The 12,209-nt window shown below is 42.3% G+C and overlaps 1 protein-coding gene across 4 annotated transcripts in view; it reads right to left on the bottom strand.

Annotated features, from left to right (window-relative positions):
• The window catches only part of SMAP1 (small ArfGAP 1), a 132,903-nt gene extending 122,166 nt beyond the window's left edge, over positions 1-10,737 (bottom strand). For 2 of the 4 annotated variants that reach the window (XM_055134708.1, XM_055134710.1), the window contains exon 1: positions 10,379-10,737. In XM_055134708.1, the coding sequence (XP_054990683.1) occupies positions 10,379-10,496 (118 nt within the window). In that variant the 5' untranslated portion in view covers positions 10,497-10,737. The remainder of the gene's footprint in view (positions 1-10,378) is intronic. The other 2 variants (XM_055134707.1, XM_055134709.1) reach the window with 1 other exon arrangement.
• Positions 10,738-12,209: the final 1,472 nt, after the last annotated feature.

Here is a 12,209-nt window from a genome sequence, read left to right as displayed (position 1 = left end):
CTGGCCATTCAATATACATATAAAAGTGAAATCAGTTATCTATTTCTAATCTTACTAAACTGTTTTAAGTAAAATATTATTATCAAATAATTTTAATATAGTATACTGTAAAATGCTATTCAGAAATGACCTAAGTCTACCCAACATCTTGAGCAGAAAATAACTAATTGATAATTTTTTTTTCTTTTTGAGTCACACCCAGCAATACACAGGGGTTACTCCTGGCTCTTCACTCAGGAATTACTCCTGGCGGTGCTCAGGGGACCATATGGGATGCTGGGATTCGAACCCGGGTTGGCCACATGCAAGGCAAAGACCCTACCCACTGTGCTATCGCTTCAGCCACTAATTGATAAATTTTTAACTGAAAATTTAATGACCTATAAATCCTATAAAATCATGAATAAAAGAGGTATTGGATTTAGTAGCTAATATAAAGTGATGTCTTTCACGTTATTCTAATTATGTCATGAAAGCATTTTAAAAAAAGTAAACTTTTCAAACAAAAAGACTCCAAATATTGTGAGAAATATTTCTGTGACTTACATTATGTGGTCTGGGGTAACTATAAAAATATTACAGGTGAATTTGTTTAAAGAGTATAAAGGCTTGATGATGATCCCAAGTTCATTTTGTTAAGAGAGTACTGAAACCACCCTAAAGTTTGATAATTTGCTAACAGGTGTCCTAAAAACCAAACTTTTATTACTCCTTACTCCTTCCAGCAAAATAAAGGTACAATGTCAAGGCGTCTCTGCTTCAAGCAGAGCTGCCCTGACAGACTGATACTTCTGCCAGTAATAATTTCTGAGCAATATAAAATGATTTTAACCAGAAAAGCTCACTAGAGACTCAGAGGCAGGGGGCAGGAGAGATTCAAGAGACACATGAAACTACCACATACACATATTCCAGTATTTATTTCACAGAAATTCTAAATTCCATAGAAAACTATGCCAATATTCACAGCAAACCCATGTTAGTACAGTTTAAATATGAATCTCTTAGGTAAGTAATAGCCCCTAATAGTCCAAATTCCCTGATATCAACTAAAAGCCAACCAAGCCAGGCTTCCAACAGACTACTAAAGAGCAATAAACTAGTAGTTCCTTCAGAACATGGACCTTATCTACCCACTGCATACTTTATCCCTAGATCCTACATAGACAGTGCCTGATAAACAGTAGCTATTCAAAAAAAAAAAAACAAAAAATATAGGGGGATATGAGGGAGATCTGACTGTGACATCTGTCACACTGATTGCCAGGGCTGACTGAGTAGATCTGACTGGCTAGATGGGTGTCTCTGTCCTCACTCACTGTTCCATGTTGTCCCCAGTGAAACCACACAGTAGGTCAAAGAGGATGAGTCTTCCTGGAATACAGTCAGGCCCAGACCACCCTTGGTCCAAGGTACACAAGTAGCTAGCTGAGCTCCCCCCCAATTTTATTTTATTTATTTTTTTTTTGTGGTGAAGCAGGATTTATTGAACAAAACTAGAAAGATGTGAGCAGGGAAGAAAGAAAGTCATGTGTGTTCTATAGAGAACATGAGCTTGAAAGAGTAAGAAGCAAGCAAAGAAACACAGATAGATACATGTTCACGGAAGAAGACAGGCTCCAGAGGGCAAGTCTCAAAAATAAAAATATAAACTTTTTAAAGAAAAAATATTCCTGGCTTACCACTGCTCGGTGACAGTCTTGGAGAAATTAAATCTGGATATCTCAACTTCCTTATCTGTAAATGAGTATAGTATTACCTACCTCAAAAGGTTGTTCTGAATATTAAATGGACTAATTTCATTTCCCAGTGCCTGACAAGAAAATTAATATGCAATACTATTACTTATTTACTAATTTACTAACTCTGAACTTCCAATCTTACAGTGAGCTCTCCTATAACTAAACCTTTGGTAACTCTATAGTTTATACGTAGGTTTAAATTTACTAATCATCATTTCAGGTCTGGATAAGATTATAGTCTATATACTAAAAAATTTTAGCACATACAACAGTATCTTACATGATACTTAATCTTTGCAGTGTCGAGTAGAAATTGATTTAGCAACAAAAATGCTGTTTGTTAAATCACCTCTTTACGGTGGTTAGAACATAAAGCATTCACAAATGGGCCTCTAAATGTTTTTTCTCTTCTGTGGAGAAATGAGGGGCAGGGTGAAAGGGTGGATGAGTTGATTCCATTCAGTGAAAAATCCAGTAGTAGTACTAGTAGCAGCAGCTATATTAAAAAGCTTGAATTTATAAAAGACTGGAATGTCAGAAAAGGCAAATGAGTTGCTTTAAAATTATAAATGCAAGTCCTTATAGTCAATAAATGAAGTGTATGTGCTTATATGCATACATATACAGACACACACATATATATGAAGTTTACTTTGTGCTTAAAGAAAAGATCTGGAAGAGAAAACAGGTTGACAACACGCAACCCAAAATCTTGTTATTTAATTTGGGGGAAAATGGGAGGAGAACTCAAGTACTCCCAGAACTCTTTAAAGTAGGCCCAAGGGTCAGTCGTGCAAGACCTGACCTGGCTATGTTGACCAACTGACTGTTCAGTGCTCAGGCCTAGCAATATAGTGCTGCTTGGACCAGGGGTACTGGGGGCCACCAGGTCTACCACGGTGGTGCTTGGGAACCACCACTGCTGTGAGGAGTGGAAGCAAACAATGCGACCAACTGAACTTGGAGCCTAGCATCCACTCCAAGCACTCCAGTCCTCCAGCTATCTCCCAACCTCAGCAATCAGGATTTACGAGTTTATTTGTTTTTGCTTTTTCAGGCTACACCCAGGTGTGCTAAGGGTTTACTTCTGGTTCTGTGCTCAGGGATTACTCTGGGTGGGTTCAGGAGGTTATAATGGGGTACTGGGGCCCACACCCAGGTCCTCTACATGCAAGATAAACACCTTACACACTGTATCATTCTCTCTAGCCCCTACGAATTTAATTTATGGGAAGTCACTGGTTTCCATTCGACTGTACATAATCACAAGGGAAAACTTTATGATAATCGAAAGTATACAAACAAACAAGCAGAACCACCTCCAGTGCCATCAGGTAAACTCATCTACCATCCTTGCTCCACAGGCTCATAAAGAAATCTGGAAAGAGATCAATCAGTAGCAAAAAAAATTTTGGACACTCCCTTATGGCTGAAACATCTAGGGTAATCCAGAGAGGGACGGGTCAACCCAGTGACCTTTCAAACAGAGTTCCCAGTAGCTGCTAGCTCCCACACTCCAAAATCGCTGCCTCCAGCTGGACTCCATGGTCTCAGGACAAATCTCACCTAGAAATTAACCTGCCAAAAAATTCAGATTGTGGGTCTCTGTGATTGAAATCTTCAAGCTTTCTCAGAGTTGGGATGGACTAATTCCCCCCAGCTCTTTGTACTTCCAGAAGCCCTAGGAGTCATGTCCACACTCAAAAGCCACCATCCAGTTAAATATTTAACTCCAGCTGTATCACCCAGTTAAAAATTCTGGATCTCCTTGGACATCTCCAAACTCTACAAAACTGATATACCAATATTAGCGTACCAAATTGAATGGGATGTAATGCAGAAGAAACCAGTCCAAACACAAACATAGAATGCTGAACCTGTAACAACAACTTAATAATCTTTCATACAAGGACTTAAGTCTCCATGGCGAGATACAAAAATTTACACTAATTTTCTTCTAAGGAAATACTTTTCTATCATTCTGTTAGCAAATTATTGATAACAAGCAATATAAAATAAATTATTGTGGACCTGCTATGGGGGCAGGTTTGAGGGGTGGCTGGGAAATTTGGAGACAATGGTAGAAGAAAGGTGATAATGGTAGTGGGATTGGTGTTGGAATACTGAATGACTGTAACAAATCATCAGGAACAACTCTGTAAAACCATGGAGTTTATATAAAGTGTAGGGGAAAACTTTACACATGTAGGCCTTACCTATTTTATGTAAAATCCAAAATATACTGGCACAGAATTTTTTTTAAGTTTATTAATGACAGGTAAGATATGATTATTACCATAGTGAGATCCAAATATAAAATAAAATTCAATGCAATATGCTTTAGATTCCAGAATTGAAAACTTCCTTATGTAAACAAGGATAGGCATCTTTCTACATTGTATTAAATGGTTTTAATTTCCTTATTTACATAGGTTAAAATCATAATAATAAAAAAAATTGGCTCTTACTGATTTTTTGATCTTCTATCTGCCATTTCTTCAAGTGTTCCAACAAGTTTTGTTGGAACAAATATAAAGTAAATTTGTTATTTGTCTAAGGGGCCAGGTTGGGGTTGGGAGGGAAACTACAGACACTGGTGGAGGGAAGGGCACACTTGTGGTGTTGGAACACTAAATGCTTTAAACAACTGTATAATGAACAACTTTGTAAATCATGGTGTTTTTAATAAAAATTTAAATACATGTGTGTGTATGTGTGTGTATGCACGCACACTATGCAAGCTAAAAAATAATAATAAGTACAAACAAGCCTATCAGTCTAGCATGTGGGGCGGAGGAAGGGGCAATGCTATACCCAATGGTGCTCAGGAGCCATTCCTACCTCTGCACTCAGGAGTGAACCTAGTGGTGTATGGAGGACCATATGTGGTGCTAGGGTTCAAACCAAGATCAGCAGGATGAAAGGCAAGCACTTAACCCTGCATTATCTCTTCAGTTCCCTGAAAATTAAAGAAACTTAAACTGTCAGTTATATTTAAATGTGTTATAATCACAAATCTTTGTTAGTGTGAATTTACCATATATGCACTATCATAAATACCAGTTCCTCAAGGTGAACCTTACTTTTAAGTAGACTTATATAAAAACTTATAAATACCATGTACTTTTTTTTTTTTAGTTCTCCATCTTCACTGTCTACAGTGGATTGGATGAGGGCCTACAGTGGACCCTCATTGGATTGGGTCTCAAAGCCTCTGTTTCAAATTTACTAAAGACTATTAAACTATTTACTATTTACAGGCCTAAAAGGCATAGGTCTGTCAATTTTTACTTTATGTGGTGTCAAAGGCCATCTTCCTAAATTAAGGAAATGTTACTGACAAAAATGTCTATTAAATATGTAATGGTTGCAGCAATCAGCATCCTAGTTTGTCAGATCTATGGGTAAAAAGCAGCTAGGGCTGTGGTAGCAAAGGCCCCGAAACCAGGAGTATAGCAGTGGCTCCCTGATTTTTGCTTTTCTAGCCTTCCAGTGATGCTTTAAGTACCTTAGTTCTTGAACTACTCCTTGTATCTAAAACTAAGGTGCTGTTGTCTATTCTACATCCTGACTTACAGTGTACTGAAATTTAGTACAGCAACTTGTTTAGATCAGGACTTCTTAAATCTTTTCCACTTGTGAGGGCATTTGCCTTGCACACAGCCAACTCGGGTTCGATTCCCAGCATCCCATATGGTCCCCTGAGCACCGCCAGGAGTAATTCCCGAGTGCAGAGCCAGGAGTAACCCCTGTGCATCGCTGGGTGTGACCCAAAAGCAAAAATTAATAAATAAATAGGTATACAAAGGCTGGCGAGATAGGACAATGGGTATAATGCTTGCCTTGCCTATAATCGACTCAATCCCAAGCACCCCATGTGGTCCCCTGAGCCCAACCAGGAGTGATCCCTGAGTGCAGAGTCATGAGCAAGCCCTGAATACAACCAGTTGTGGAGCAAAACCTTACAAAAATAAATAAAATAGGTATACAAGTCAAAGAGTTACTAATAATAAATCAAAAATTTATTTTACAGCAAAATTTTCATGACCCTCACATTTAGGTATGAAACCCCATGTGGGGTTGTGATCCAATTTAAGAAGCTAGGGTTTAGATTACTACTGAAGCTAGTGAAATTGCCTATAATCTTCTACCATTCTAATTCTTCCTCTGACCTGCTACCACCAAATGTGATCATGCTTAAATAAAGCTTATCCATGGGAAACCTAGTATCTTACTTTATATACCTATATTTTGGATGGACAATTTACTGTGTCCTTCAATTCCCTCTTGATCTGGTGAAATCCTTCTCTACCTTCAGAATCTAGCTCAAACAAGGCTCCTGTAAAGCTTTCCCAACAAGATCACTACACAACCCTACATGCATATTCACTTTCACATATCCTGCTGCTTGCTTGTGGTACTGTACTTACCTACATTCATTCACTCAAAAGGTTATCTGCAGAGTCACATTGACATGTATGTCACACATTGTGCCATGGGCTGGGGATATAAACTAAAAAACAAAGACAGACAAGGTCTCCTCCCTTACAACTATAATCCAACAGGAACACAGATTACCCAATAATTACCCAAATAATGCATAATTATAATTGTGGCAAGTGTAATAAAAGATTCAGACTGTGTCTTATATGTGGATATAGAAGCCTAAACCAATCTGGGAAGATCACAGAGAAACAGTACCTTTAAGAGGACATTTAGGGGCTGGAGCGATAGTACAGAGGGTAGGACATTTGCCTTGCATGCAACCAACCCGGGTTCGATTCCCAGCATCCCATATGGATCCCCGAGCACCACCAGGAGTGATTCCTGAGTGCAGAGCCAGGAGTCAGCCCTGAGCATTGCCGGGTGTGACCCAAAAAGCCAAAAAAAAAAAAAAAATAGGACATTTAAACAGAAACCCGAAGACAGGTAAAACTGATTAGGTGAAAATTTCATAGAGAACACAGAAGCAAAAGAACAGCACAAAGGTCTTGTGAAAGCATTCTAGAAACTATGAAGACCACCAATGGACAACAGTCAGGTTACAAGGGGAACATCAGTTTCAAATACGTAGAAGGTGGTACACTTCCTGAAAACATTAACATTTAGTACAATATTTTAGAATTATTCACTTACAAAAATGCAGTTCCCCTTAAATAAACTCGGTTAGTTCATACAAATGCTTTTAGATGCAAAAGTACAGTACTTTACAGTGTCCCCTCAAGATTTATAGCATGAAGAAATGAGTAATATAAGCAAGGACCTTAATTTTTCTACCAGATGGGTGGAACAATCCCTAAGATTCAAAAACATGATTCGCAACTAGAGCAAAACTTATTGGAAATGACACACAATTTCATGCCAACTAACACATACTCAAGTAGCCAAGATAGTATTAATTGTAGGTGTAATTGTAGATCAAATACTAAAGTTTAGATTGGCAAAGGTCTCTATACCCTCACTGCTCCACAATAACACAACCTTATAACCAATAAAACTGCTTTAAAAACTCCCACGGAGTCACGAACAAGGCCAGGACAGGAAGCAGAGCTCCATCTGCCTGTTCTTATTCTCCAGTTGCTCAACAGACTTGGTGAGAGCAGGATCAGGACCAGGAAACTGACTGCTACAATAGCTAACCCTCCTCCCTCCTAAACAGTCTATTCCAGAAACGCACACTACTGACTCAGTAAAAAGACATTTAAATACAACTGATATAACTCTCACACCAAAAAGGTAGTATCCAGACTAGATTTTAGTTTTGGTAATTGTTCTCAAAGAGCAAAGAGGGAATATTCTTAAAAGACAAAAAGAGATTGAGTTAACTGAGAAATAGCTTCAAAATGCATGAAGAGCTTGATGGATTATGAGATGAGACAACTTGAGTATTAGAATAAGATCCTTAGCAAGTCTTTTTTGAAAGATACATTTTATCAGATTTTCCTACCTTGAGCCAAAAAAGAGAGTTCAGCAGGTAAGGCACAAGCCTTGTATGCAGCAACTTGGGTTTAATCCACAGCACCCATTATGATTACCCCCAGTCCCACCAGGATCTCTGAGCTTGGGCCAAGAGTAAATCCGGAGCGCTAATCCTGGCCAGATCCCTGTTCAGTACCCAGGATTAAGGCCTGAGTATTGCCAAGTGTGGCCCAAAAACCAAAAGGGGAAAAAAATCCTACCTACATTTACTATCTGATATGGTATACTTATACATTTACTATCTGACATGGCATATACTGAAAATCCAGAATCACATGACATACCACAAATTCTACTGAGAACTCAAAAAAATTAGATTCAACTATATCAAAGATGCAAAAACTTTACAAGACATATTTAAATTTGTCAACACAGAAGTCTAATTTTATAAAATTTTTCAATTATTAGAACTATGAAATCAAGCCTAAATCAGTGTAAATAACTGATTATTTCTTCCTGAAAGATGCTGATAAAACAATAGAATAATTTAGATGATCATTTTAACAACATTCTGGATTTAGCAACAAGGAAAAAAGTAATGATCTTTCTGGTATCGCAGAGTTCGTGCCTTCACTGAGGTGCACCCAAGAATTCTTATTCTTCTCTCCCACTTCCTCCACTAGTAAGCCCATAACCAAAAGCCCGAACAAAATGAAACTAAAAAGCACATTTATTTAATGTGTATCTAATGACCTCAGCAGCAATACAAATAGTAATTCCAATGCTCCCTATTTCTCCAGTCAAAATACGAAAAATGTCTGTCCTAATTAGCCAGTAAATAGAGAATTCAATTCCTCCTCTTACCGCCTCCCAAAAATTAGCATGTGGTAAATAGTTTTTTAAAACCTATGTTATTTTACAAAGTGAAAAAAAAGTTATTTTACAAAGTCAGTGGAATCTGAATCAGTGGAATAAGGTTCCTTTTTTTTTTTGAGGAATCACAGTAAAATTTCTCAAATATTTCTATATATAAAATAATGAAATATCTGAAACTCATTGCATTTTCAATGAACAGATCAAATCCTGGATCGTTACTTAACCATGTGAGTTATGACTCAAAACTCAAACTTTAAAATTTCAGCTCCTTCCAAAATCTCACCTTCCAAAGGCCCATTTTTCAATGCTTTATTACTCCAGTGATGAGTGAGCCAATAAACCTCAATAGAGAAGAGTAGCCCCCCAAAACTATACACAGTATCGATTAATCTCAGATCACTGTAACTGCAATAATCAGGCAAAATAGCTCATCAGCTGAAAGGTTATGCAGACTCAGGTTAGCTTAACTGAGCCGCTGATACTTAAGCATGCTTCATGCAATGGTCTAGTTACTACACCTTCCAGCAACCGGTGGGTCTTATCTTACTGTAACGCAGTACCTATCATAGTAGTGAAGTAATTTTGCTGACGGTGTGACAAAATTACTAAAATCATCAGCCGAACTAAAACATGACTCACGTACATAGTACTAAAGGAGCACAGTCAAGCTTCAGGAAAAGTCTAGGTCAAACAGTGCAGAAATCGTGAATGACATTCCCAAAGAGACTGACTCACGTTTCTGAGAACTACTCGGTTCTCACCTACGAGAAAACTAACCCCATTCACAGACAGACAAAATCTTTTTCCCAGATCCCATGAAAATGTTTGCTTTAAGTCTTCCCCCCACCCCACCCCCGTGAAATTACGGAGAAGACTTTTAACTCTCCATCAGAGCTCCAGCCCCCGCAAACATAGGGGGCTAAAAATAGCCGGATTCGGCCCGAAGCAGAAGCCCTCCCTCTGAACAAACTGAAATTCATTCCTTTTCATTTTTGCATCCGGAAGATGTCCCTTCGACGTGTTAACGGGTCTTCTCCCTAATCAATGGGTCCGAGAGAATCTAGCGACACTCTGGGGTGGAGGAGGGGGGACTCTGCCCACTGAGCAGGTGACCCGTGCCGGGGGATTCCTCCCCGCCCTGGTTAATCTCTCAATTTTTAAAATACCCCTTTACCGCGAGTATAATGATAATTATGTTTATCCAAACTCCAACCCCCACCCCAGAAGGATTCCCCCACCCCCCGCGTACTCTCGGGGAGCAGCAGCAGCTGTCAGACGCTCTCGGATAAAAGCTGTCAAGTGGTCAGGCAGGTGCGGCTCTACCTGCTCCACCTCGAGCGTCCGAGCCCAGCCTCGGGGGTGGGGGGTGGGGGGGTAAGGAGGCGCCAGCAGGAGGGTCGAGCCGGAAACCGAGGCCCACGGGTGACCCCACCCCTCGTGGAGCGCTACCTGGAAGGTGCGGCCGGAGGAGCGCAAACCTCCCCCACCCACCACCGCCGCCGCGACTCGCGCCCCGAGCCCTGCCCAGGCCCGCGCCCCCGCGCCGCTCTCGCCGCCCGGCTCCGGCCGAGCTCGCATCGCGACGCGGGCCCCGCTCAGTTCCCTTCGCCGGGGCCGTCGGGGCCACGGAGGGCGCCCGCGGGCCCGACCTCGCTCGCCGCCGCCGGGCGCCGGGCGCGGCGGGGAAGGAGGGAGCCCCCGAGCCCCGCGCTCGCCCTCCCCTTCAGGGCCGAGCCCCGCGCCGCCGCGGCGTCCGCTCGGGCGCCCCCAGCGCCGGGGCGACGGGAAGGTCACCGGGCCGGGGAGGCCGGGACAGGGGGAGGCGACGCCGGCCGCGCTACCTTTGGCCTCGCAGTCGGCGCAGTACTTGTTGTCCTCCTCCCTCAACAGCTTGGACAGGATGAGCTGGTGCTGCTCGTTGAGCTTCTGCGCCTTCTCCCGGCAGGAGCGCGTCGCCATCTCGGCGGCGGGTCGGGCAGCTCCGGGCGGCGAGGAGACCGGCGGGCGGGTCGAGCACCTGGTGCCGCCGACACCGCAGCGGACTCAGCCCAGGAAGCGGCGGCCGCGGCGGCAGCAGCTGGAACTGGAGGTGGAGCGGCGGCCGCGGCGGCGGCGGCGGCGGCGGCGGCAGCGCCAACGTGTCCCGCCTCCTCGCCGGGCCGGCCCCGCCGCACGCACCGCCCGAGCCGGCGAGGGGGGAGGGGAGGGGTGGAGGGACGAAGCCGAGGCTTCCGGGTGGCGCCGCAGGAAGGAACTTAGGCGCCGGGCGCTGCGCATGCGTCATGCTTCCCCCGGAGGCCAGTCGCCCGGCTTCGCGCGCAGGGCTCTTCTCTCTCCCGGGTGATTTCTTAAAGGCACCTCGCATTGCCCGCTGGGGGCTTCCCAGCTTCTGAGACGCGAGTGAGGCTGCTGATCTCCCGGAAGCATCCGAGAAAGTCCTTCGCTCGAAGTGACTTTTCACTTGCGACTTTGCCTTTGGTCTTGCTGACCGGACTTTGGAAAGTGGGAATAATAGTGACTGGGTGGCTTCCCGTTCCGTCCCTGTTGGTTTCACCTGCAGTTTTGAAACAGGCACTAGCCTGGGAACTAGAGACGTGTGAAATAAAGTCAACTGACCACTCATATTTCACGGGAGAAAAAGAGTGTAGTACTGACATGTACTGAGGGCCAGCATTAATTGTGTGATTGCTTTGTGCCTTGACCAACCTAATTAACCCTATGATGTTGCGTTATTTCCTGATGCTACAGATACGGGAAATAAAACGTGAAGAGGTTAAGTAACTTACCCACGTTATATACCTCCTCAGTAAAGTTGAGATTTGAGTGCAAAGCAATGAGTTCTTCCAAAAGGGAAGGAAAGGGGACATTTGTGGTGGGAAATGTACACTGGTGAAGAGACTGATGTTGGAACACTATATTCTGAAACCTAATCAACTCTGCAACTATGTATCTCACTGTAATTCAGGAAGGAACGAAGGGAGGGATGAAGGAAGAAAGGAAGGAGAGAAAGACCTAGGAAAAGAAGACACTCTTGAAAACAGTTCAGAGTTCCCCCAATTTATGCTATGGGATTTGATGTGACAATTTGAATATTTTGACATCACATGACTTCCCAGCAGCTGATATGGAGTTTAGATAAGCAGAATAAGCCTAGGTCTTGCACTTAACCTGGCAAACACCAAGAAAGTCAATGAGCTAGAGTTTAAGCTCTACATAAGATCCCTTCTTAAGCTGACCCTCTTACTCAACCAGTCTTGGTTCATGGTCTCAAGGTTTGTGGAATTAAGTTGAAGGATGATGATATGGAAGATCTGAGTACTTGCAAAAGTTAGATCTTAAATGTTACGGCTCTAACAGATTATAACTAGGAGAATATTTGTGTGACTTCCAACAGATAAAAACCTTCAGTGGGAGGTAGAACTTAAGGCCCACATCTTGAAAAATCTCTTCACTTAGATAGTGTTCCGGAGGGAGATAGTAAGTAAGAGCAGAATGCAGAAAAGCACAAAGTCTTCAAGGAGTTTTGGAAACACATTGAAACAGACAGGAGAAATACTTAGGATGAGTGGGAGAGAGGTTGACTATATCAAATGCAACATTAAAAAAAAAAAAGACTTCATAAACACACAAAGAAAGCCAGTCTGATGAACTTAACAATAGAAAATCTACTTT

This window comes from Sorex araneus, chromosome 4, assembly GCF_027595985.1.
Source record: "Sorex araneus isolate mSorAra2 chromosome 4, mSorAra2.pri, whole genome shotgun sequence".
NCBI classification, from domain to species: Eukaryota; Metazoa; Chordata; class Mammalia; order Eulipotyphla; family Soricidae; genus Sorex; species Sorex araneus.
Note: the sequence above shows the minus strand (reverse complement) of the source record. Positions and strands in the feature narration are given on the sequence as shown.